The 27,706-nt window shown below is 35.2% G+C and overlaps 1 protein-coding gene across 3 annotated transcripts in view; it reads left to right on the forward strand.

Moving 5' to 3' along the window:
- Positions 1-27,706, forward strand: part of LOC130444516 (RNA-binding protein Musashi homolog Rbp6) — a 1,022,388-nt gene that overhangs the window by 916,505 nt on the left and 78,177 nt on the right. For all 3 annotated transcript variants that reach the window (XM_056779678.1, XM_056779688.1, XM_056779699.1), the window contains one exon: positions 26,043-26,125. In XM_056779678.1, coding sequence (XP_056635656.1) covers positions 26,043-26,125 — 83 coding nt within the window. The remainder of the gene's footprint in view (positions 1-26,042; positions 26,126-27,706) is intronic.

The raw sequence follows: 27,706 nt of genomic DNA on the forward strand, positions 1-27,706 counted from the left end.
CAGAAGAGACATTAATGGAATTATGAAAAACAGAAACTTACAGTATGTATCAGTATCTACTCTATGCCTTTGCGATGAAACAGTTCAACATTTAACAAATTGATGTGGGAATTATTCATTAACCAAGGTTTACCAATACAGTTTTTCTCTTTTTTAAGCGGAAATAGTTGAGTCACATAGTATATAAATTCCAATTTCTAATTTATGTCAATACAGTTCCTCTTTTTGTAATTAATTCCAACCATATGTAGATATGCTGTGGATTGATTATCGCGAAACTAATACCGCAACACCTTAACATGGTTATATAATATATTACTAGATAAAAAAGATGTAGCTAATAATAGATACGATTTGTTTTGGTTATTTTCTAGAACAATTATTGCGGCGGGCACAACTAATAATATTTTGTCGTGTAAATTTATTATGACATAAGGAAAACTCGTTGAAAAAGTTAATAGTTTCTTTAAATTTGCAAATCTAGCTTTTTTGTTTGATGATATGCACCCTTGATCTGAGAAGACTCCATTCACTTCTTCTATGATGAATACGCATATCCATCAGAATGCGTGTCCAGTGAATGTATTTTTTCATAGATGTCAATTTCCAGAAAATACGCACAAGAAAGAATCTTATTCTTTCTGTACCTTGCGCCGTTAATCAGTAAATGGAAAATTGTCCAAATCAGAGTTACACGGTTCCAAAAAACATCGTATATGTGTGTACTGAAATGACTCCAGCTATCAAACATCTTTTTCTATTCCATATGCTCCCAGGTGAAGTTCTGTAGTCTGTCGTACTTCAAGGGAATGTGAATAGAGGTTTCGTCCGGTACCTAGCAGAATTAGCACTAACAGCTTCTGAAGTCCATTAAGGCGGTAATGCCCCGATAATGCTCTTGTTAGTATTGGTAGATCATTTTTACATCATACATTCAATAGATTTTCTTTCATTACTGTTTTCCAGGGGTGTGTTTACTTACCTCGGTGTATGTAGATTATTCTAGTAGCTGATGCTCTTTATTTTAACATATAGTTAATTCAGCTTCAGGCCCTACTTTAGCTAATTTGTCTGCTATTCTATTTCCGTCTAAACAAGGGTGTCACGGAACCCATTGGAGGGTAAGAATCACACTATACATAATTGTAGTACTGGAGAGTGAAGACAAAAGTTTTGAGCAATAATCGACTTGACAACTTCAAACCTCTATCAATTGTGATGCTCCACATGTCCATGTTTCTTGAATAATTGCGATGTGATAATTTGATTTTTCTAATAATTTAGTTTCATATAATTAGGTGGTATTCTCTAGATGTCGCGTTGTCGTACGACCATGAGATACTATAGTCCATAGTTATAATATTTAATAAGCAACAGCAGAAAATACTTTGAAATATCGTCCAGTAAATTGTCATTTGTCATATTTATATCAGAACTAACTTCACGTTCCAGTATTCATGTTATATCAGAAATTAATTTGTTGGGGTATGTTCCATTACAGGTGAAAGATATCTCAGAGTTGCAATAACTCTCTCATATTCCAAAATTTTCATTAAAAATTCCCTTAACGGGTCTACATGGAATGGCAGTAGTTAAAAGTATGGGCTGTGAGTTTTTGTTCCGCTTTTATCTCGTTTACTCGGACCAAATTGAATTGTTTTAATACCTTACTCAATTTCTCGGAAACCGAATCGCTTCGGGTGATAAATGATTTAATCAAAGCAATGTTGCCAGTGTGAGCCTATTGTGAGATTATTGGATTGCACCGATTCCGCTTTTGATGAACAGACACAATTATTTAGACGTCGTTCAATTTCCATGTAATTATTCAATTATACAGAGATACATTACAAAGTCGAGAAATTTATTCCATTTTCAATTTCTTCACGATATTATACTAATTGTTTCATGATATTCAAATATATATTACTCGAAGCACTCGTATTCTTTTGCCAGGTATATAAGTGTGGGATCTGTAGAGTTGATACCAGTATTCTAGTTAGACACATTTTCATAGTTCCATAAGTAATTATGGGTCTCATTATCATACATTACAGTATATTGAGGTAATAACCCCAGTTGCTATCAGCTAATTTACTCTCTATATTAGAATCTTTACATTGTAACAATAGCAACAATTTCAATCCACAGAATCTGTCAATTGAACTAGTGCATGAACTTTCATTATATACTGCATGATGTTTCTCGCAAAATGCATATCTAAACAATTATTTTGTTGGAATGATTTTTAGCTTTCAGATTTTCAGATAAATTTTGATAGTGTGTAAGCTAAATATTTAATCTAAATATGAAAGGATTTTGTTTGTATCTTAATGTGATTTAGGTATTTAAACAGATTCTGGGTATTAACATATTTATACAGCAGCGCAAACAGATCGCGTCGGCTCATTGCTTTATATTTTTCTACCTCCATTCAATCCTATCTCAAACCCCTCTTACCATCTTTTATACAATTTTTTTTATATCAGCCTTCCTCTCTTCTAACCATTTTTTCCCTCATTTTTCCTTCTACTACTCTTAATAACATTTTTATTATTTCACCGAGGGAGACCTACTTCAGCCATCCAACTCGTTGTGTCCTGAATACCTGAATATTAGATCATCGTTAATCGGAATATACCATTATTACTTTATTTGTTCTTTTTGTCCAGAACCCTTCAACAAATTGAATTACTCTAAAATGTTTTCTTAATATTTTTCTCTTCCGTACATCCAGTTTATCTCTTTTGATAATATCCAGAGCTCAGTGCAAAATAACATTGATGGACAAGTAACTGATTTCGGTGGTTTTGAATCGTATTAATTCTTGTAAAAATTTTAAATTCATAAGTTTCAAAATTCAATATACAAAGTGACGTTGATAGAAATATTGATTGATTGAAATATTGATTTTGATTACCATAGAACGATTTATGAATTTTTAATTGGTTAGATTATGAATGACGTTGAATTTTTATGTGTTAGATAGGGATAAGTTGTAGTGAATGATGTTCAATATTCATTGGTCAATTTACAGATAATATTAAAATTCAATAGGCCTGAATATTAGATGAATATTAATCGAAAACGACCACTATTACTACGTTTGTTTTTTTGCCCAGAACCCTTCATCAAATTGAATTACTCCAAAAAGTTTTATCAATATTTTTCTCTTCCGTACTTCCAGTTAATCTCTTTCGATAATATCGATAGCTCACTGTTGGACAAGTAACTGATTTAGAAATATTTCAGATTTAGATAATAATTTGTATTGAAATACTGCTTTTATGATTTCCGTTGACTTTCACTTCTAATGTAAAGCTACTAGTTTGTCTTGTCAGTTTCGTTTCATCATTATATATTTCATTTTCTGTTCAGTTATATGCGTCTAATGCTCTTTTGCTTTTCTAGCCTAGTTAGGACGTTTCGCATTTCTGTTTTTGATCTATTTAACAAAACTATATCATCCTGATAAGCACTAGATTTGTGTCTTAATTTCTTAAACAGCCCCTTTAGTATAAATATGACTTTTTCTAATCATAGTTCCTACTATTATGTTGAACAATGTTGGCGAGAGTGGGTAATCTTGTTTTATTCCTCTATCAATATTTAAAACTTCTTTTGTTAAACAATCTACCAATTCCTTGCTCACTAACTTGATTATCTTGATTGGTAATCCAAGATATATCATAGCATTGGCATCAATTGTATCGTACGCTTCTTTGAAATGAAATGAAGAGCATGTGCAACTATAGATTCTGCTCTTAACTAAATCTGCTTTGTAATATTTGTTGTTAGACACTGGCCGTCCTGTTTCAGGATCTGTGCCGATATAAAATTCTCTTCAGCACCTTTTTTTTTTAAGTTTGGTTGATTTCCGTCCTAATATAAATCTGAGCTAATGAATATAATTTTATTATACGATTAAATCGGAAAAATCATATTTAAAAAGCTTATATTAGCTTCCACTGTATGTGGGTGTGTGAGCTTGTTTGTTTGTAACTCTCTTTTGGACTTAGGGCAAGTGGCTTATTTAATAAAATTCAGTTAGACAGGGCATTGGAACTTTCGACCTCCTTGTTGAAAATTAAGCACAACTTTATCAACAACACCGTTACGGCTCGATACAAGTTTTGACGAGATGTAGATATATAAGTAGTGAAGTTCCATTCATCATTTCAGTCTCAAGCAAATTATTTTCAACTTCTTAGTTTGATCTGCCTAATTTTTTTAACTATATTTATTTCCTAAATTGATCGTTACAAATTGGTAGTTGATTTTGTTACATACATTTTATTTGCACTAAAAATTATATTGAAGACCTATTATATACGAGTTTGAATAAATGTCGAATTTTCTATTTTGCTGTAGTATAAAAAACTATAAAAAAATGGAATGATTACGGAACATGTTTTACGTATATCCTGAAAGTTTCAAACATAAAATTTCGTTATAGTTTTTATTCAAATTTATTCGGCGTCGTGAAAAAACCATAGTTTTCAACTCGGATGTAATCGTTTTTATTAATATACAACACTTGCTTGCTTCTCATAAGATACTGTTACTATTGTATAGACAAAATCACTTGAAATATATTTTCCAACGATACTCTATAATTGAATATTTATAGCTGATTAAAGACGCAGCTTGTCGATTCAAGATTTTATCGAGTCAAACGAGAGGTAATCAATCAATACGACTACATTTTGGAAGGAAAGATAGAAAGATGGATTGCCGAAAAATTGACTAAGAGAAGGAAATTATGACAGCTTTTAACACAGCCACGAGGCCGCTGCAGTCGTTGCCTTTGCCATCACTCTATGTGTTTTAAGATAAGCCCTAATTAAATAACCGTTGACAGTGATGGGACGTAACTCAACGTTTATACTGTTGAAGTATGGATATAAGTATAACTTTCATAACTTTACACAATAATTTAAGAATGCATTTTGTACCTCAAAGAGATCTCAAAGAGACCTATTTTTATTCAGTGTAGATAAAACAGTTTTTAATGAAAAAAGCTGAAAATTTACGAAATTTTAAAAAAAGTGCAGGTAGAACATAATAACGGCATGTAAATAGGCTTGACCAACTTGATATCAACATCAACCACCCTTGGAAGATTTTCAAAAATGTCTCAAAATAGGAATGAATTGCTTTGGTGTAGCTTTAAGTTAGGGACTTCGTTGAAAACATGAATGAAAAAACGCACTACCAATATAGCTTTAAGACATATAACAATGTTTCACAAATTACCATACTTGTATGTTTAATATTAATACAAAATAAATGATTTTTATCGGTTCTTTCATTATATAATCGTAACGAATACCATTCGAGTAATCGAATCAAAAATAATTATTAGAATTATAATTATATTTCGAGTTACACTCTATTAATATTTCACAAATTATGTTCGTTAGTCGTAAAATAATCTTTTTTTTTTCGAAAATTTTGTGGTATTACAATTGGCATTGATATTCGTAGATTATGAGAAGGCATTTGATCAGATAAACCATCATGAATTGTTTAAAGCAATTGCAAACTGCCATTTAGACCACCGCTACATTTCTATATTACGGCACATACATCAGGTAATAGAAAAGCTCAAAGTACATACAGTAAGACATCCTACAAGTATCTGGAACATGAGACCGATTGGGAAGGGACAATCAAACCTGGGAACTAATCAAAAGAAAAGGACTGACTTGCGCTGCATTTGGCAAGCTATTACTTGTATTCAAATCATATATACCGACATGACTCAAACGAAAGTTATTTGACCAATTTGTCCTTCCAGTATTGACCCAAAAACCAAAAGTTACGGATACAGTTGAAAGAGTCACACATTTAAAATTGGTCATGTCATATAAAAGGATTGAAAAGGATAAATGTTAATGTAACGGAATTAAGAAAGTCGAATGCAAATATAAACAACAAAATATTAAACTTTTATTCACTTTAGGACTTGAGGGATTTGTCTACATTAATTTATATACATGTATGATTTAACTGATGTAATTTATCTACTGGAATTGCATTCAGTATTCTTAAGTCATATTTTACATAATTGTCTTATGGCAATCTTACAAGGTTATAAGCTGTGTTGGAGTTGGGTATTTAATAAATCCTCTCCAAATTTGAAATAGTAACGTTACAAGATCCACAATGAGAATTAGAAGGACAATTATAAACGTGAACAAAAGTGAAATTATCCAGAAAATCAACGAAAGATATGGAAAAGTAACAGAAACTGGAAACGAGTATAATTGTCTGTATTCTCTGTACTTACAATTTTTTGGAAGCAATATTACCGAAGATTTGGTGCACAATGTGCTTAATATAAATACCAACTTAAATTACTTCTTAGTTAAAGTTAAAAAAGAATGATTTATTTTACTACAAATTTTTATTTTAACAGTTAATACAAAATTCATTATGTAGAATCTAAGATAATTAAAGGGAAAAAATAATAAAGGAATTTATGATTTCATTGAGAATTAACAAGTTGCAAAACACTCCCTTCTACATCTTCTTGTTATTTTATCGAACATCTTGAACAAACCACAAGTTTTTAATCTTGGAACAAACTTCCCATGAATAATTTGACATTCTAAGTACTCTTTACAGCTGCCTTTTAAAGGGTAACGCCCGGGTTGGGTACAAGTAAGATCCACATTCTCCATGCAAGCTATCGACGGAATACAAATTCCCAATTTTTCGTTGAACGATTCATATTTAGGGCATCTGTACTGATATATGTCGTAGGTGTTATCAATCGTATTCAATTTACATATATAATATCTATTACAATCGCTGGGATGAGCAAATTTCCCATTCGAAGAGCAGGTTAGTGTAATATAGTTTGGACATTGTACTGTATCAACGGAACATATTTTGTTGTTTGAATCGTACAGGGTTCCATCTGGACAGGTGAGCTCCACATCGAATAAGGCGTTTTGCAGAAAAACACATATGTGATAAGTATTACATTTAATTGGATCAGGGTACTGGCCAGAACTCAAACAAGTGAACCTTGTGTCACTACGTATTATTGTAGTGGTATCATTAATGACAGGAGACTGTGCTTTACTAAGACCGCACGATGATGGTTCGCAATTACCTGAATGCTCATTATAACTACTACCAGGTGGGCATATATGTTGTTCAATAACAAATTCATCGGTGATATAATCCCATATACAAGTGAACCATCTACTACAGTTTGTAGGGTGTGAGAAAGATCCTTTTTGTGAACATTTCAATTCTATATCTCCAGGACATTGTACAGGCCGCGTGGTACATATTTTCCTAGAAGAATCAAACTGTGTGCCATCCGGACATGATAGCACATACTGAACCATTTCTCCAACCAAATCGACACATTGGAAAAATTTACTACAATCTGTTGGATGGGGATACTTCCCAATACTATAACAAGGAGTTACCAATGGTGTGGTTTTATTGATTGAAGAAGTTTCTGTGGTAATTCTAGGAGTGTTCGTTGAAATCGTAGTATACGACGTTTCCGTATTATCGGAATCAGATCGTTGAGTCGAGGAAGTAGTAAATCGCTGAGTCTGTTCGGTTTTAACGAAAGCATCATTGGTTCTAGAAGAAATGGTAACCTCTTCGTTATCTTCAATATTTGTATAATAGTCGTTGGTATTTCTCCATGTATTTGTCTCAGTTATCTGTTCTGTAGTTTCAGAAGTGACAGAACCTTCATTGGTTCTAGAAGAAGTGGTAACTTTTCCATTATCTTCAATAGTTGTATAATAGTCGTTGGTATTTCCCGATGTATTCGTATCGGTTGTTTGTTCTGTAGTTTCAGTATTAACAGAAGCATCACTGGTTCTAGAAGAAGCGGTTTCCTCTTCATTACCTTCAGTAGTTGTATAATAGTCGTAGATATTTGTCGATGTCTTTGTATCGGTTGTTTGTTCTGTAGTTTCAGAATTAACAGAAGCATCATTGGTTCTGGAAGAAGCGGTTACCTCTTCTTTACCTTCAGCAGTTGTATAATAGTCGTAGGTATTTGCCGATGTCTCAGTATCGGCTGTTTGTTTTGTAGTTTCAGTATTAACATAAGCATCATTGGTTCCGGAAGAAGCGGTTTCCTCTTCATTACCTTCAGTAGTTGAATAATAGTCGTGGGTATTTGCCGATGTCTTTGTATCGGTTGTTTGTTCTGTAGTTTCAGTATTAACAGAAGCACGATTGGTTCTAGAAGAAGCGGTTACCTCTTCATTACCTTCAGTAGTTGTATAATAGTCGTAGGTATTTGTCGATGTCTTTTTATCGGTTGTTTGTTCTGTAGTTTCAGAATTAACAGAAGCACCACTGGTTCTAGAAGAAGCGGTTGCCTCTTCATTACCTTCAGTAGTTGTATAATAGTCGTGGGTATTTGCCGATTTCTCCGTATTGGTTGTTTGTTCTGTAGTTTCAGTATTAACAGAAGCATCATTGGTTCCGGAAGAAGGGGTTGCCTCTTCATTACCTTCAGTAGTTGTATAATAGTCGTGGGTATTTGCCGATGTCTCCGTATCGGTTGATTGTTCTGTAGTTTCAGTATTAACAGAAGCATCATTGGTTCCGGAAGAAGCGGTTACCTCTTCATTACCTTCAGTAGTTGTATAATAGTCGTGGGTATTTGTCGATGTCTTTGTATCGGTTGTTTGTTCTGTAGTTTCAGAATTAACAGAAGCACCACTGGTTCTAGAAGAAGCGGTTGCCTCTTCATTACCTTCAGTAGTTGTATAATAGTCGTGGGTATTTGCCGATTTCTCCGTATTGGTTGTTTGTTCTGTAGTTTCAGTATTAACAGAAGCATCATTGGTTCCGGAAGAAGGGGTTGCCTCTTCATTACCTTCAGCAGTTGTATAATAGTCGTAGGTATTTGCCGATGTCTCAGTATCGGCTGTTTGTTTTGTAGTTTCAGTATTAACATAAGCATCATTGGTTCCGGAAGAAGCGGTTTCCTCTTCATTACCTTCAGTAGTTGAATAATAGTCGTGGGTATTTGCCGATTTCTTTGTATCGGTTGTTTGTTCTGTAGTTTCAGTATTAACAGAAGCACGATTGGTTCTAGAAGAAGCGGTTACCTCTTCATTACCTTCAGTAGTTGTATAATAGTCGTGGGTATTTGCCGATTTCTCCGTATTGGTTGTTTGTTCTGTAGTTTCAGTATTAACAGAAGCATCATTGGTTCCGGAAGAAGGGGTTGCCTCTTCATTACCTTCAGTAGTTGTATAATAGTCGTGGGTATTTGCCGATGTCTCCGTATCGGTTGAGTGTTCTGTAGTTTCAGTATTAACAGAAGCACGATTGGTTCTAGAAGAAGCGGTTACCTCTTCATTACCTTCAGTAGTTGTATAATAGTCGTAGGTATTTGTCGATGTCTTTGTATCGGTTGTTTGTTCTGTAGTTTCAGAATTAACAGAAGCACCACTGGTTCTAGAAGAAGCGGTTGCCTCTTCATTACCTTCAGTAGTTGTATAATAGTCGTGGGTATTTGCCGATGTCTCCGTATCGGTTGTTTGTTCTGTAATTTCAGTATTAACAGAAGCATCATTGGTTCCGGAAGAAGCGGTTACCTCTTCATTATCTTCAGTAGTTGTATAATAGTCGTGGGTATTCGCCGATTTCTCCGTATCGGTTGTTTGTTCTGTAGTTTCAGTATTAACAGAAGCATCATTGGTTCCGGAAGAAGCGGTTGCCTCTTCATTACCTTCAGTAGTTGTATAATAGTCGTGGGTATTTGACGATGTCTCCGTATCGGTTGAGTGTTCTGTAGTTTCAGTATTACCAGAAGCATCATTGGTTCCGGAAAAAGCGGTTACCTGTTCATTACCTTCAGTAGTTGTATAATAGTCGTAGGTATTTGCCGATGTCTCCGTACTTGTTGTTTGTTCTGTAGTTTCAGTATTAAAAGAAGCATCATTGGTTCTAGAAGAAGCGGTTACTTCTTCATTACCTTCAGTAGTTTTATAATAGTCGTGGGTATTTGCCGATGTCTCCGTACTTGTTGTTTGTTCTGTAGTTTCAGTATTAAAAGAAGCATCATTGGTTCTAGAAGAAGCAGTTACCTCTTCATTACCTTCAGTAGTTGTATAATAGTCGTAAGTTTTTGCCGATGTCTCCGTATCGGTTGTTTGTTCTGTAGTTTCACTATTAACAGAAGCATCATTGGTTCTAGAAGAAGCGGTTACCTCTTCATTACCTTCAGTAGTTGTATAATAGTCGTGGGTATTTGACGATGTCTCCGTATCGGTTGAGTGTTCTGTAGTTTCAGTATTACCAGAAGCATCATTGGTTCCGGAAAAAGCGGTTACCTGTTCATTACCTTCAGTAGTTGTATAATAGTCGTAGGTATTTGCCGATGTCTCCGTACTTGTTGTTTGTTCTGTAGTTTCAGTATTAAAAGAAGCATCATTGGTTCTAGAAGAAGCGGTTACTTCTTCATTACCTTCAGTAGTTTTATAATAGTCGTGGGTATTTGCCGATGTCTCCGTACTTGTTGTTTGTTCTGTAGTTTCAGTATTAAAAGAAGCATCATTGGTTCTAGAAGAAGCAGTTACCTCTTCATTACCTTCAGTAGTTGTATAATAGTCGTAAGTTTTTGCCGATGTCTCCGTATCGGTTGTTTGTTCTGTAGTTTCACTATTAACAGAAGCATCATTGGTTCTAGAAGAAGCGGTTACCTCTTCATTACCTTCAGTAGTTGTATAATAGTCGTGGGTATTTGCCGATGTCTCCGTATCGGTTGAGTGTTCTGTAGTTTCAGTATTACCAGAAGCATCATTGGTTCCGGAAAAAGCTGTTACCTCTTCATTACCTTCAGTAGTTGTATAATAGTCGTGGGTATTTGCCGATGTCTCCGTATCGGTTGTTTGTTCTGTAGTTTCAGTATTAACAAAAGCATCATTGGTTCTAGAAGAAGCAGTTACCTCTTCATTACCTTCAGTAGTTTTATAATAGTCGTGGGTATTTGCCGATGTCTCCGTATCGGTTGTTTGTTCTGTAGTTTCAGTATTAACAAAAGCATCATTGGTTCTAGAAGAAGCAGTTACCTCTTCATTACCTTCAGTAGTTGTATAATAGTCGTAAGTTTTTGCCGATGTCTCCGTATCAGCTGTTTGTTCTGTAGTTTCACTATTAACAGAAGCATCATTGGTTCTAGAAGAAGCGGTTACCTCTTCATTACCTTCAGTAGTTGTATAATAGTCGTGGGTATTTGCCGATGTCTCCGTATCGGTTGAGTGTTCTGTAGTTTCAGTATAAACAGAAGCATGATTGGTTCTAGAAGAAGCGGTTACCTCTTCATTATCTTCAGTAGTTGTATAATAGTCGTGGGTTTTTGCCGATTTCTCCGTATCGGTTGTTTGTTCCGTAGTTTCAGTATTAACAGAAGCATCATTGGTTCTGGAGGAAGTGGTTACCTCTTCATTACCTTCAGTAGGTTTATAATAGTCGTGGGTATTTGCCGATGTCTCCGTATCGGTTGTTTGTTCTGTAGTTTCAGTATTAACAGAAGCATCATTGGTTCCAGAAGAAGCGGTTTCCTCTTCATTACCTTCAGTAGTTGTATAATAGTCGTAGGTATTTGCCGATGTCTTTGTATCGGTTGTTTGTTCTGTAGTTCTAGTATTAACAGAAGCACGATTGGTTCTAGAAGAAGCGGTTACCTCTTCATTACCTTCAGTAGTTGTATAATAGTCGTAGGTATTTGTCGATGTCTTTGTATCGGTTGTTTGTTCTGTAGTTTCAGAATTAACAGAAGCACCACTGGTTCTAGAAGAAGCGGTTACCTCTTCATTACCTTCAGTAGTTGTATAATAGTCGTGGGTTTTTGCCGATTTCTCCGTATCGGTTGTTTGTTCTGTAGTTTCAGTATTAACAGAAGCATCATTGGTTCTAGAAGAAGCGGTTAACTCTTCATTACCTTCATTAGTTGTATAATAGTCGTGGGTATTTGCCGATTTCTCCGTATCGGTTGAGTGTTCTGTAGTTTCAGTATAAACAGAAGCATGATTGGTTCTAGAAGAAGCGGTTGCCTCTTCATTATCTTCAGTAGTTGTATAATAGTCGTAAGTATTTGCCGATGTCTCCGTATCGGTTGTTTGTTCTGTAATTTCAGTATTAACAGAAGCATCATTGGTTCCGGAAGAAGCGGTTACCTCTTCATTATCTTCAGTAGTTGTATAATAGTCGTGGGTATTCGCCGATTTCTCCGTATCGGTTGTTTGTTCTGTAGTTTCAGTATCAACAGAAGCATCATTGGTTCCGGAAGAAGCGGTTGCCTCTTCATTACCTTCAGTAGTTGTATAATAGTCCTGGGTATTTGCCGATGTCTCCGTATCGGTTGAGTGTTCTGTAGTTCTAGTATTAACAGAAGCACGATTGGTTCTAGAAGAAGCGGTTACCTCTTCATTACCTTCAGTAGTTGTATAATAGTCGTAGGTATTTGTCGATGTCTTTGTATCGGTTGTTTGTTCTGTAGTTTCAGAATTAACAGAAGCACCACTGGTTCTAGAAGAAGCGGTTACCTCTTCATTACCTTCAGTAGTTGTATAATAGTCGTAGGTATTTGCCGATGTCTCCGTACTTGTTGTTTGTTCTGTAGTTTCAGTATTAAAAGAAGCATCATTGGTTCTAGAAGAAGCAGTTACCTCTTCATTACCTTCAGTAGTTGTATAATAGTCGTAAGTTTTTGCCGATGTCTCCGTATCGGTTGTTTGTTCTGTAGTTTCACTATTAACAGAAGCATCATTGGTTCTAGAAGAAGCGGTTACCTCTTCATTACCTTCAGTAGTTGTATAATAGTCGTGGGTATTTGCCGATGTCTCCGTATCGGTTGAGTGTTCTGTAGTTTCAGTATTACCAGAAGCATCATTGGTTCCGGAAAAAGCGGTTACCTCTTCATTACCTTCAGTAGTTGTATAATAGTCGTGGGTATTTGCCGATGTCTCCGTATCGGTTGTTTGTTCTGTAGTTTCAGTATTAACAGAAGCATCATTGGTTCTAGAAGAAGCAGTTACCTCTTCATTACCTTCAGTAGTTGTATAATAGTCGTAAGTTTTTGCCGATGTCTCCGTATCAGTTGTTTGTTCTGTAGTTTCACTATTAACAGAAGCATCATTGGTTCTAGAAGAAGCGGTTACCTCTTCATTACCTTCAGTAGTTGTATAATAGTCGTGGGTATTTGCCGATTTCTCCGTATCGGTTGTTTGTTCCGTAGTTCCAGTATTAACAGAAGCACGATTGGTTCTAGAAGAAGCGGTTACCTCTTCATTACCTTCAGTAGTTGTATAATAGTCGTAGGTATTTGTCGATGTCTTTGTATCGGTTGTTTGTTCTGTAGTTTCAGAATTAACAGAAGCACCACTGGTTCTAGAAGAAGCGGTTACCTCTTCATTACCTTCAGTAGTTGTATAATAGTCGTGGGTATTCGCCGATTTCTCCGTATCGGTTGTTTGTTCTGTAGTTTCAGTATTAACAGAAGCATCATTGGTTCTGGAAGAAGCGGTTTCCTCTTCATTACCTTCAGTAGTTGTATAATAGTCGTAGGTAATTGCCGATGTCTCCGTATCGGTTGTTTGTTCTGTAGTTTCAGTATTAACAGAAGCATCATTGGTTCTAGAAGAAGCAGTTACCTCTTCATTACCTTCAGTAGTTGTATAATAGTCGTGGGTATTTGCCGATGTCTCCGTATCGGTTGTTTGTTCTGTAGTTTCAGTATTAACAGAAGCATCATTGGTTCCGGAAGAAGCGGTTTCCTCTTCATTACCTTCAGTAGTTGTATAATAGTCGTAGGTATTTGCCGATGTCTCCGTACTTGTTGTTTGTTCTGTAGTTTCAGTATTAAAAGAAGCATCATTGGTTCTAGAAGAAGCGGTTACTTCTTCATTACCTTCAGTAGTTTTATAATAGTCGTGGGTATTTGCCGATGTCTCCGTACTTGTTGTTTGTTCTGTAGTTTCAGTATTAAAAGAAGCATCATTGGTTCTAGAAGAAGCAGTTACCTCTTCATTACCTTCAGTAGTTGTATAATAGTCGTAAGTTTTTGCCGATGTCTCCGTATCGGTTGTTTGTTCTGTAGTTTCACTATTAACAGAAGCATCATTGGTTCTAGAAGAAGCGGTTACCTCTTCATTACCTTCAGTAGTTGTATAATAGTCGTGGGTATTTGCCGATGTCTCCGTATCGGTTGAGTGTTCTGTAGTTTCAGTATTACCAGAAGCATCATTGGTTCCGGAAGAACCGGTTACCTCTTCATTACCTTCAGTAGTTGTATAATAGTCGTGGGTATTTGCCGATTTCTCCGTATCGGTTGTTTGTTCTGTAGTTTCAGTATTAACAGAAGCATCATTGGTTCTGGAGGAAGTTGTTACCTCTTCATTACCTTCAGTAGTTGTATAATAGTCGTGGGTATTTGCCGATTTCTCCGTATCGGTTGTTTGTTCTGTAGTTTCAGTATTAACAGAAGCATCATTGGTTCTAGAAGAAGCAGTTACCTCTTCATTACCTTCAGTAGTTGTATAATAGTCGTAAGTTTTTGCCGATGTCTCCGTATCAGTTGTTTGTTCTGTAGTTTCACTATTAACAGAAGCATCATTGGTTCTAGAAGAAGCGGTTACCTCTTCATTACCTTCAGTAGTTGTATAATAGTCGTGGGTATTTGCCGATGTCTCCGTATCGGTTGAGTGTTCTGTAGTTTCAGTATAAACAGAAGCATGATTGGTTCTAGAAGAAGCGGTTACCTCTTCATTATCTTCAGTAGTTGTATAATAGTCGTGGGTTTTTGCCGATTTCTCCGTATCGGTTGTTTGTTCCGTAGTTCCAGTATTAACAGAAGCACGATTGGTTCTAGAAGAAGCGGTTACCTCTTCATTACCTTCAGTAGTTGTATAATAGTCGTAGGTATTTGTCGATGTCTTTGTATCGGTTGTTTGTTCTGTAGTTTCAGAATTAACAGAAGCACCACTGGTTCTAGAAGAAGCGGTTACCTCTTCATTACCTTCAGTAGTTGTATAATAGTCGTGGGTATTCGCCGATTTCTCCGTATCGGTTGTTTGTTCTGTAGTTTCAGTATTAACAGAAGCATCATTGGTTCTGGAAGAAGCGGTTTCCTCTTCATTACCTTCAGTAGTTGTATAATAGTCGTAGGTAATTGCCGATGTCTCCGTATCGGTTGTTTGTTCTGTAGTTTCAGTATTAACAGAAGCATCATTGGTTCTAGAAGAAGCAGTTACCTCTTCATTACCTTCAGTAGTTGTATAATAGTCGTGGGTATTTGCCGATGTCTCCGTATCGGTTGTTTGTTCTGTAGTTTCAGTATTAACAGAAGCATCATTGGTTCCGGAAGAAGCGGTTTCCTCTTCATTACCTTCAGTAGTTGTATAATAGTCGTAGGTATTTGCCGATGTCTCCGTACTTGTTGTTTGTTCTGTAGTTTCAGTATTAAAAGAAGCATCATTGGTTCTAGAAGAAGCAGTTACCTCTTCATTACCTTCAGTAGTTGTATAATAGTCGTGGGTATTTGCCGATGTCTCCGTATCGGTTGTTTGTTCTGTAGTTTCAGTATTAACAGAAGCATCATTGGTTCTAGAAGAAGCGGTTACTTCTTCATTACCTTCAGTAGTTTTATAATAGTCGTGGGTATTTGCCGATGTCTCCGTACTTGTTGTTTGTTCTGTAGTTTCAGTATTAAAAGAAGCATCATTGGTTCTAGAAGAAGCAGTTACCTCTTCATTACCTTCAGTAGTTGTATAATAGTCGTAAGTTTTTGCCGATGTCTCCGTATCGGTTGTTTGTTCTGTAGTTTCACTATTAACAGAAGCATCATTGGTTCTAGAAGAAGCGGTTACCTCTTCATTACCTTCAGTAGTTGTATAATAGTCGTGGGTATTTGCCGATGTCTCCGTATCGGTTGAGTGTTCTGTAGTTTCAGTATTACCAGAAGCATCATTGGTTCCGGAAGAACCGGTTACCTCTTCATTACCTTCAGTAGTTGTATAATAGTCGTGGGTATTTGCCGATTTCTCCGTATCGGTTGTTTGTTCTGTAGTTTCAGTATTAACAGAAGCATCATTGGTTCTGGAGGAAGTTGTTACCTCTTCATTACCTTCAGTAGTTGTATAATAGTCGTGGGTATTTGCCGATTTCTCCGTATCGGTTGTTTGTTCTGTAGTTTCAGTATTAACAGAAGCATCATTGGTTCTGGAGGAAGTGGTTACCTCTTCATTACCTTCAGTAGTTGTATAATAGTCGTGGGTATTTGCCGATTTCTCCGTATCGGTTGTTTGTTCTGTAGTTTCAGTATTAACAGAAGCATCATTGGTTCCGGAAGAACCGGTTACCTCTTCATTACCTTCAGTAGTTGTATAATAGTCGTGGGTATTTGCCGATTTCTCCGTATCGGTTGTTTGTTCTGTAGTTTCAGTATTAACAGAAGCATCATTGGTTCTGGAGGAAGTGGTTACCTCTTCATTACCTTCAGTAGTTGTATAATAGTCGTGGGTATTTGCCGATTTCTCCGTATCGGTTGTTTGTTCTGTAGTTTCAGTATTAACAGAAGCATCATTGGTTCCGGAAGAACCGGTTACCTCTTCATTACCTTCAGTAGTTGTATAATAGTCGTGGGTATTTGCCGATTTCTCCGTATCGGTTGTTTGTTCTGTAGTTTCAGTATTAACAGAAGCATCATTGGTTCTGGAGGAAGTGGTTACCTCTTCATTACCTTCAGTAGTTGTATAATAGTCGTGGGTATTTGCCGATTTCTCCGTATCGGTTGTTTGTTCTGTAGTTTCAGTATTAACAGAAGCATCATTGGTTCTGGAGGAAGTGGTTACCTCTTCATTACCTTCAGTAGTTGTATAATAGTCGTGGGTATTTGCCGATTTCTCCGTATCGGTTGTTTGTTCTGTAGTTTCAGTATTAACAGAAGCATCATTGGTTCCGGAAGAACCGGTTACCTCTTCATTACCTTCAGTAGTTGTATAATAGTCGTGGGTATTTGCCGATTTCTCCGTATCGGTTGTTTGTTCTGTAGTTTCAGTATTAACAGAAGCATCATTGGTTCTGGAGGAAGTGGTTACCTCTTCATTACCTTCAGTAGTTGTATAATAGTCGTGGGTATTTGCCGATTTCTCCGTATCGGTTGTTTGTTCTGTAGTTTCAGTATTAACAGAAGCATCATTGGTTCCGGAAGAACCGGTTACCTCTTCATTACCTTCAGTAGTTGTATAATAGTCGTGGGTATTTGCCGATTTCTCCGTATCGGTTGTTTGTTCTGTAGTTTCAGTATTAACAGAAGCATCATTGGTTCTGGAGGAAGTGGTTACCTCTTCATTACCTTCAGTAGTTGTATAATAGTCGTGGGTATTTGCCGATTTCTCCGTATCGGTTGTTTGTTCTGTAGTTTCAGTATTAACAGAAGCATCATTGGTTCTGGAGGAAGTGGTTACCTCTTCATTACCTTCAGTAGTTGTATAATAGTCGTGGGTATTTGCCGATTTCTCCGTATCGGTTGTTTGTTCTGTAGTTTCAGTATTAACAGAAGCATCATTGGTTCCGGAAGAACCGGTTACCTCTTCATTACCTTCAGTAGTTGTATAATAGTCGTGGGTATTTGCCGATTTCTCCGTATCGGTTGTTTGTTCTGTAGTTTCAGTATTAACAGAAGCATCATTGGTTCTGGAGGAAGTGGTTACCTCTTCATTACCTTCAGTAGTTGTATAATAGTCGTGGGTATTTGCCGATTTCTCCGTATCGGTTGTTTGTTCTGTAGTTTCAGTATTAACAGAAGCATCATTGGTTCTGGAGGAAGTGGTTACCTCTTCATTACCTTCAGTAGTTGTATAAAAGTCGTAGGTATTTGCCGATTTCTCTGTATCGGTTGTTTGTTCTGTACTTTCAGTATTAACAGAAGCATCATTGGTTCTGGAAGAAGCGGTTTCCTCTTCATTACCTTCAGTAGTTGTATAATAGTCGTAGGTATTTGCCGATGTCTTTGTATCGGTTGTTTGTTCTGTAGTTTCAGTATTAACAGAAGCATCATTGGTTCTGGAAGAAGTGATTACCTCTTCATTACCTTCAGTAGTTGTATAATAGTCGTGGGTATTTGCCGATGTCTTTGTATCGGTTGTTTGTTCTGTAGTTTCAGTATTAACAGAAGCATCATTGGTTCTGGAGGAAGTTGTTACCTCTTCATTACCTTCAGTAGTTGTATAATAGTCGTGGGTATTTGCCGATTTCTCCGTATCGGTTGTTTGTTCTGTAGTTTCAGTATTAACAGAAGCATCATTGGTTCTGGAGGAAGTGGTTACCTCTTCATTACCTTCAGTAGTTGTATAAAAGTCGTAGGTATTTGCCGATTTCTCTGTATCGGTTGTTTGTTCTGTACTTTCAGTATTAACAGAAGCATCATTGGTTCTGGAAGAAGCGGTTTCCTCTTCATTACCTTCAGTAGTTGTATAATAGTCGTAGGTATTTGCCGATGTCTTTGTATCGGTTGTTTGTTCTGTAGTTTCAGTATTAACAGAAGCATCATTGGTTCTGGAAGAAGTGATTACCTCTTCATTACCTTCAGTAGTTGTATAATAGTCGTGGGTATTTGCCGATGTCTTTGTATCGGTTGTTTGTTCTGTAGTTTCAGTATTAACAGAAGCATCATTGGTTCTAGAAGAAGTGGTAACCTCTTCATTATTTTCAGTAGCTGTATAATATTCGTTGGTATTTCCCGATGTATTCGTGTCGGTTATTTGTTCTGCAGTTTCAGTATTAACAGAAGCATCATTGGTTCCGGAAGAACCGGTTACCTCTTCATTACCTTCAGTAGTTGTATAATAGTCGTGGGTATTTGCCGATTTCTCCGTATCGGTTGTTTGTTCTGTAGTTTCAGTATTAACAGAAGCATCATTGGTTCTGGAGGAAGTGGTTACCTCTTCATTACCTTCAGTAGTTGTATAATAGTCGTGGGTATTTGCCGATTTCTCCGTATCGGTTGTTTGTTCTGTAGTTTCAGTATTAACAGAAGCATCATTGGTTCCGGAAGAACCGGTTACCTCTTCATTACCTTCAGTAGTTGTATAATAGTCGTGGGTATTTGCCGATTTCTCCGTATCGGTTGTTTGTTCTGTAGTTTCAGTATTAACAGAAGCATCATTGGTTCTGGAGGAAGTGGTTACCTCTTCATTACCTTCAGTAGTTGTATAATAGTCGTGGGTATTTGCCGATTTCTCCGTATCGGTTGTTTGTTCTGTAGTTTCAGTATTAACAGAAGTATCATTGGTTCTGGAGGAAGTGGTTACCTCTTCATTACCTTCAGTAGTTGTATAATAGTCGTGGGTATTTGCCGATTTCTCCGTATCGGTTGTTTGTTCTGTAGTTTCAGTATTAACAGAAGCATCATTGGTTCTGGAGGAAGTGGTTACCTCTTCATTACCTTCAGTAGTTGTATAATAGTCGTGGGTATTTGCCGATTTCTCCGTATCGGTTGTTTGTTCTGTAGTTTCAGTATTAACAGAAGCATCATTGGTTCTGGAAGAAGCGGTTTCCTCTTCATTACCTTCAGTAGTTGTATAATAGTCGTAGGTATTTGCCGATGTCTTTGTATCGGTTGTTTGTTCTGTAGTTTCAGTATTAACAGAAGCATCATAGGTTCTGGAAGAAGTGATTACCTCTTCATTACCTTCAGTAGTTGTATAATAGTCGTGGGTATTTGCCGATGTCTTTGTATCGGTTGTTTGTTCTGTAGTTTCAGTATTAACAGAAGCATCATTGGTTCCGGAAGAACCGGTTACCTCTTCATTACCTTCAGTAGTTGTATAATAGTCGTGGGTATTTGCCGATTTCTCCGTATCGGTTGTTTGTTCTGTAGTTTCAGTATTAACAGAAGCATCATTGGTTCTGGAGGAAGTGGTTACCTCTTCATTACCTTCAGTAGTTGTATAAAAGTCGTAGGTATTTGCCGATTTCTCTGTATCGGTTGTTTGTTCTGTACTTTCAGTATTAACAGAAGCATCATTGGTTCTGGAAGAAGCGGTTTCCTCTTCATTACCTTCAGTAGTTGTATAATAGTCGTAGGTATTTGCCGATGTCTTTGTATCGGTTGTTTGTTCTGTAGTTTCAGTATTAACAGAAGCATCATAGGTTCTGGAAGAAGTGATTACCTCTTCATTACCTTCAGTAGTTGTATAATAGTCGTGGGTATTTGCCGATGTCTTTGTATCGGTTGTTTGTTCTGTAGTTTCAGTATTAACAGAAGCATCATTGGTTCTAGAAGAAGTGGTAACCTCTTCATTATTTTCAGTAGCTGTATAATATTCGTTGGTATTTCCCGATGTATTCGTGTCGGTTATTTGTTCTGCAGTTTTAGTATTGGCTGAAGTATCATTGGTAATAGAAGAAGTGGTGACGTCTTCATTACCTTCAGTTGTTGTATGATAGTCGTAGGTATTTCCCGATGTATTCGTGTCGGTTATTTGTTCTGTAGTTTCAGTAGTAACAGAAGCATCATTGATTCTAATAGAAGTGGTAACCTCTTCAGTATTTTCAGTAGCTGTATAATATTCGTTGGTATTTCCCGATGTATTCGTGTCGGTTATTTGTTCTGTAGTTTCAGTATAAACAGAAGCATCATTGGTTTTTGAAGATGTGGTTACCTCTTCATCACCTCCAGTAGTTGTATAATAGACGTAGGTATTTCCCGATGTATAGGTGTCGGTTATTTGTTCTGTAGTTTCAGTATTAACAGAAGCATCATTGGTTCTAGAAGAAGTGGTTACCTCTTCATTACCTTCAGTCGTTGTATTATAGTTGTTAGTATTTCTCGATATATCTTTATCTTGTGTCACAGTTGTGGTTATTGTAAAAGTCAAGGTTGTAGATCGATACTCATCACACTCTAATTGGGAATCATTGTAACAATATAATTCTTCCGGACAAGGTAGAGGTTCTCCATAAATGTAAGTACCTCCCAATTCTTCATTAGCAACACATTGATAGAAGAATGTTTCATTGTAACATATAAACTGTCTGGAATTGCAATCTGTGGGGTCCGATTGCTCTGAAGTCTCCTGAAATTTGAAAAATATTCCATAAATATAATTAGTCAAATCGTAAAGTAGAAAATTAAACCATAGGTAGGTATATTTTGGTAAGAACCGTGAAGATCTTTGTATGATATTAGAATTTATGCCATTAAAGTAGGATTCATCATAATTCAGAAATACTACAATAGTGTAAAAACAATATGAATCCACAAAGGATTCAAAGGTTATATGCAAGTGATGTATTTATTGGAAAAATCATCACTTTTGTTTGGTCATTGATCAAAATATAGTGATTCGTATAAATTAAAGACTCATAAATGTTTTCTAAGTAACTTACGAAAAAAATAATCAGTTGAAACAACGTGATCCATATACACCTTCTCTTTCGCATGTTTATATTTCACTCAAACTTCGATACAACAGTTTATCATTTTCAATTGCACTTCAATGATAGGAATGAATATATTTTTCAGTAGATTTATTCGAACAATATCTAACAAATGAAAGTTCCCAAAATAGACAATTTTCGGAATTTGAGCGCCTATCTTGTAAAACAGAAATTATTTACAATTTTTTCAAAAACAATCTCGTATAAACTGATTTCACATATAAACTGATAATATTATCTGTAAAAAACAATTATATGTAACTTGAATTTCAAATATTTGCCTTTCTTCAAGATAGTGAGCTTATTTTAGTGTTGTTTCTATGTTTTGTTACTTAACGTCTTAAAGTATTAGCAGTTATAATTGAGATTAGCCATCATGACAAAATAACATTTCTTCTTAGAGCATTTCTATTGTTCCAGTTATTGGATGCAATAATTAACAGTCAACAAAAAAATTTCACGCAACAGTTATTATCAATATGATTTGGGCATAAATACATAATACACTCAAAATTGCTCATAATATAGTTTTTAATGGTATCTTGTGAAGTTTGATAGAATATATATCGAATCATGGAATCAACGAGTAGTGAATGATTTAAATTTTATTTATCACTTTACCAACTATATTAACCGGTATATCGAATAGGTGTGACTACTCAATTAAAATCATTGTTAATAGGAATTTTCTGATGTTCAACTTGAACTTAGAGCACAGTAGATACAGATGTGATTGACATAATTATGGAGAATGAAATATTGGGTTTTATATTTTAAAATTCATTCCCTTTCGCAATAATCGCGAGCTAATTGTGAAAAAAAATTATTTGGAGAATCAATTTTAGCGGAATCACATAACTGGCCTTAGACGAGAAATTCAAGAAGGAATATCGGTTGAACAAGAATTTCTGAGCACAGACATCGGAAATAACTTCAAATTTTATCACTTACATTATTTGTTCATATAAAACGGCTTGTTAGTATCACATCGAGCATGCGTCACCTCATGATTTTAATACCCGCCATAAAATTTCAACTTTTGTCATAATGTGTCAAATCGTGATAGTGGTTGTCATGAAGATTAGACAACTCATCTAACCTGACTTACCTCCATCGGTTGGGCACTTTGCTTTACATCCATCTATTGAATAGCACCAAAGAATTTTGCCACTTTTTTGTAATCTGTGTTTTTAAAATTTAAAATCATTAATCACAAGCAATTGGTTTCCCCGCTGAATTAGCATAAAATCTATTACTAATGCCATTTTTAACTTGTCACAAATATCTACACCACGTTATCTGTTTGAAGAATGAAGAACGGAACAACGAATTTATTATTTTAATTTAACAAACGTTGGTGGCAATATTGGGGATGGAATTTAAACCAATTACAAGTGTGCATTATTATGTTATATGTTATTTTACAAATTACGGCTTCCGCAAATTTTAAAAATTAATTTTGTATATTGTTCAGTACCTACCTAATGTAAAAATGCCATAAAAAGGATTTAGAAATACTACAGTGGAACACAGCTATTGTGTGATTTTTGGTTATGACATACAAAATTAAATAAAAAATATCAGTCAGTTACTTATGTACAATATAACAATTCACAACTGTTAAATCTGTAGTCAAGTTTACAAAAATATTAATTCATTTTTGAGAAAATAAACTGTTGGATTTCCAGCTTCATTGGTATTTGAATAAATTAGTCTTATCAATCTTATCTTACCGCAACAATATTAGCAAGGTCATTTAACTGAGTTACACTTTATTTGCATAGTTTTAAGCCTAGCATTTCATCAAATATATCATAAAAACACGTTCTTTCTATCTATGCAATAAATGTAATTAGAAAAATGCAGAAATTATAATGCCAGTTACTTTTAAAAAGAAATTCATCCATATCAATTTGAAACTAGTTGATTGGAACAATATTATTTCTCAATAAAAGTACGACCTTGTGAACGTAACTTTCAGTCAATAAAATTTCATAGAGGCCGGTGACTCTTAATAATATTGTATCAAAACAAATTAGTACTTGATACACGAGGAAGTTCATTGTCTATTTTAGTAGTGATACTTTTAATCCATTATAAATATAATTCTTTCAAGAACAATTTAGGTATTTATTGAGTTGAGGAAAAAGCAGTTTGGTTTCTATCCACATTTTTGAATGACTTTTTGCTACTGTCAGTTTAATAATTCTGAGGTTTCTAGATGTAAAACTTAACCTGGTGATTCTCACAAGCCTCTTATGAACCAAGCTTTACATAATCAACACAATTATAAAGACACTAAGAAACGATAATCTGACGGAGTAAAATCAAGGCTATACGGTGGGTGCACCAAAATTACTCAATAGTGACGCCGATAAGTGGCCGCATTTTGTGTTGGCCAATTATTGTCGTTACTTTCTCTGAATCGGCTGTTTAATCGCATCAGTTGTTGATACCAAATACTTTGCATAACTCTTTCTCATAAGTTTCTCCAAATTTCAATCTTTTTCGCACGTTATTTTCCTACTGAATCCACTTGAGTTTCGTTTCAATAAGTTTCAATGAGTTTCAATAAATCGTTTGTCTGTATACGTAAAAAATCGCAACAGTCAACATTCCTTGTAAATGACATTTAACAATAACATGCACGAAATGAGATCTCATAACATACACGTGCGTTTTGAGAAGAAAACTCAAACTTCTTGGTTTAATTAAATTACAAACAAATTTTTATTCACGTAAGACTTTATTTGGTTTATTTACACAAATTTAGTCAATTAAAAAACATAAAATCTTTTGCATTAGCGAGATATATTTAGGATTGAAAGAGTGATGACTCTAAATGTAGGCAATTTCTTTGAAAATAGGACACGTGTTCTTAAGTAGCATGCTTTGATAATAAATGTCCTGTTATTGTATCCGCTGCACGGCTTCGTGCATAAAATTTTTCACTTCGTGCGTAATGGGTTACTTACAATTTTTGTTATGTAATATACTATTATGGTTCTGTAACGATTTTGCAGCTTCACCGTTTCGAAAGTAATGAAACAAATTGTGACAAAAATGGCATTCCAGAATCTCCAATTCAAAACTGGGTTATCTTTTAATGTTCTCCAGACTAAACATCCTATAGTATAGCTTCATGTCTTTGTTCTTTTTCATTATTCATTCGTTTCCGCATTTCTGACAAACAGTGTATACATACTGTTTGTGAACGTAATTTATCACTATTATGAACAGCACTAGTCATCCAAAAGAGAAAGGCTCGTTGGATTGTTTCTGTATAAAATAAGAACATTATTCATGTGGCATGAGGTATGTTTTTTTGACCCTGATAAAGGAATCGTTTCCTCTGCAGGGCTTGAATTTTGAAGTTTGGTAATCGCGTACCGAGAGTGTGTCCGACCATTGCAGAGATGTAAAGGAGGAAAAAAGTTTTGAGGGTATAATATTTAGGTTATTATTGAAAGTAAAGATTGGGCTTTCTCCTAATGGAGATGGGGGAATTTTCAAGGAAAGAGATATTCGTAGGTCTTCGTTAGTAGCAGAAGGGAGATTAGAGAAGTTTCCTCTAGGGCTTTGCTTTGTAGTGATCCAGAGGTAAGAAATATTTTTGGCAAGAGAGTTGCTTGAGTGGTGTGCTTGATGGCGCGAATGATCTATCAGACTTTTAGGTCATTTGAACAGCTTTCAATGGGGGTTAGGTCAATATCAAAATGAACAGTGATTGAGATTCGACTACTCATAAGATAAGTATTTTGAGAAGATTGTTTAGTATAATAGGATAAGAGGGTGGGTTTGTACGAATATTCTTTCCAGTTCCTTAATGAGATAGACTAGTCTGCGTACTCTGTTCAGAATATTGCTCATATTGACCGTCTAACTGAGAGTGGAAGTGAACATCAGTATACTGGAAAAAGATGGTGGTAAATTCTTCCCATCTCTAATCTGTTGTTTGTATTTTGTATTTTCACTTATTACTTCCTCCATACAATAATCACACTCCATTCTAACCCTTCTTTTTAGTCTATTATTACATATTCATTGTTACATATTCATCATTGTTACTTGCTCATCCATTTTTCAATTGCTTATTCTCTGTTTGTCTTAGTCTCTTGTCATAACTAGTAGTTTATCAACAACTTATTAACTCTGGCTTTTTTCTTCTGCTATTGTTGTTATTTTTTATATTTTTGGTACTACTATTATTCATATCCAGGGCGATTTTGGGTGATATATAGTAAACTATATGAGATTTTGGATTTCACGTGATGACTTCAATATGTGTTCTAAAGTCGTTCAAGATTAGATACATACTTATTGTACCGTCAAAGTATCATCAAAAATAGAAGATAGGTAAATATTTAACATAAACTTTTCATATAATACTCCAAAGATATTCACGTTGAGAGAATAAATCATGCATCAACATCAATCATCGGTTAAATTGTATCAGTAAATTGACACGAAAAATTTCCAGGGTAAAACCTCCCGTCTAACAAATTTAACGACTTTTCCATGTATTGTCCACGCCGAAAATAGAAATAGTTTTCTCATGTAAATGTCAGTCAATCTTAAATGGTGCTCTTTTGTTTCAGGTTTTGGATTTGTCACATTTCAAAGTGAAGATGTCGTAGATAAAGTTTGTGAAATTCATTTTCACGAGATCAATAACAAAATGGTGAGTATCGTATTTCTACTTTTAGTTAATTTCAATAGAAAACCAGAGGAAATTAAATATGTAGTACAAGTAAAAGACTAGGAGATATTTTACTAAACAATCAACTATTACGTAATTATATTTAATTGATATACGATGCCGAATATCCAATTTACTCCAAAAATATTAAAAAATATTTCATACCTAATCATTATTTGTGTAATTACTGCATTATAATTTAATTGACGAGTTTTTGAATATAACATAATTAATACTCGATAATTACTGAATTGATCAAATATCTTCCAATTCTCAATCAATACTTATTGTTAGGAAAATGTATGATTGATTTATGAACAATTTTGAGTCAATTATCAATTGTTACCTGATTTTTCTTAGAAAAATTATATATTTTCCATTTTACCCAATGACCTTTTGCCATCTTTCTTCCAGCTTCATGATTCCGCGCGTTTGGAGGTCATCGTCATTTGTAAAAGTTTGACTATTCAAAGAATTATGCAAACTTCAAAATAAATTGTAATCAGATGTTGCCAGATCAGGGCAGTGCCATCACAACTAATAGTTTTAATGAAAACCACGCACAACTTGTTTCTAAAGTTAATGTGATCAGTATCACGTGACAAACGGCAAAGTGAAGCACGAACATAAGTTATTAAAAAAATGAAGCAACGCTCTTTATCAGTAAAAGCGGAAATATTTAGTTGCCAATCTTATATATTACGATGAAATCAAAATTAAGTCTCTGTCAACATTCTTACCACTGAATCAAACAAATATATGGATTTCAGTTCTCCTGAATCACTTCCTTACAAGAAGCACTTCATAAGTCTATTGATTTATGTAGGTTCCTTAGAAAGGCGTTCTGGAATGCTTCGATAATGAGAAGATACAAAAGTGTGTAAGAAACCTGTAGAAACAAATATTCAACTTCTTTCAACGAATAAAGGAATTCAACGAAATTCTGCAGTTAGAAAGCGAAATGCAGATCTTTATAAATGTTCTGCTAGTATTCATAATTCATATACTTACTAAAAATCGAAAACATTTTCAAGGAATTACAATGAGAGGATATACGAGAATTGTATGAACTCAACCTGAAGATGTCAGCACTTATCATTATAATTTTGTAAATATATTTGCGCATTCGTTGACATATCCTCACTAGAATTTCAGCTATTTTGGATGGTTAGTTTCTATCTGACTATCGTATAAGTGAGTATAGAGCTGTTATTGAATATTTGTTTTTGAAAAACAATATGTCTACGCAAATGACAGATGTGTTAGATACTGTCTACGAGATTTCGGGATGGGAAAAAACTGCGACAATCAGGGATATCATCAAGAAAGTTCACCAAATGATACTTGACGATAGTCAGATTAAGGTTAGAATTGCACTTCGAATTGATTGATCACCTAGCATATTCACTAGTTCTTGCTCCTATGAAGGAATTTTTCATCTGACGAGAATTTTATTACATACGGAAGCGCCTCTTTTGAGGAGGAAGACGGCCAACATTATTCGGACGGTTCAAAATTGTCATCATCAACATTGCTAAAGTAAGTGTATTGACTTGAAAGGAG

This window comes from Diorhabda sublineata, chromosome 1 (genome assembly GCF_026230105.1).
Source record: "Diorhabda sublineata isolate icDioSubl1.1 chromosome 1, icDioSubl1.1, whole genome shotgun sequence".
NCBI classification, from domain to species: domain Eukaryota; kingdom Metazoa; phylum Arthropoda; class Insecta; order Coleoptera; family Chrysomelidae; genus Diorhabda; species Diorhabda sublineata.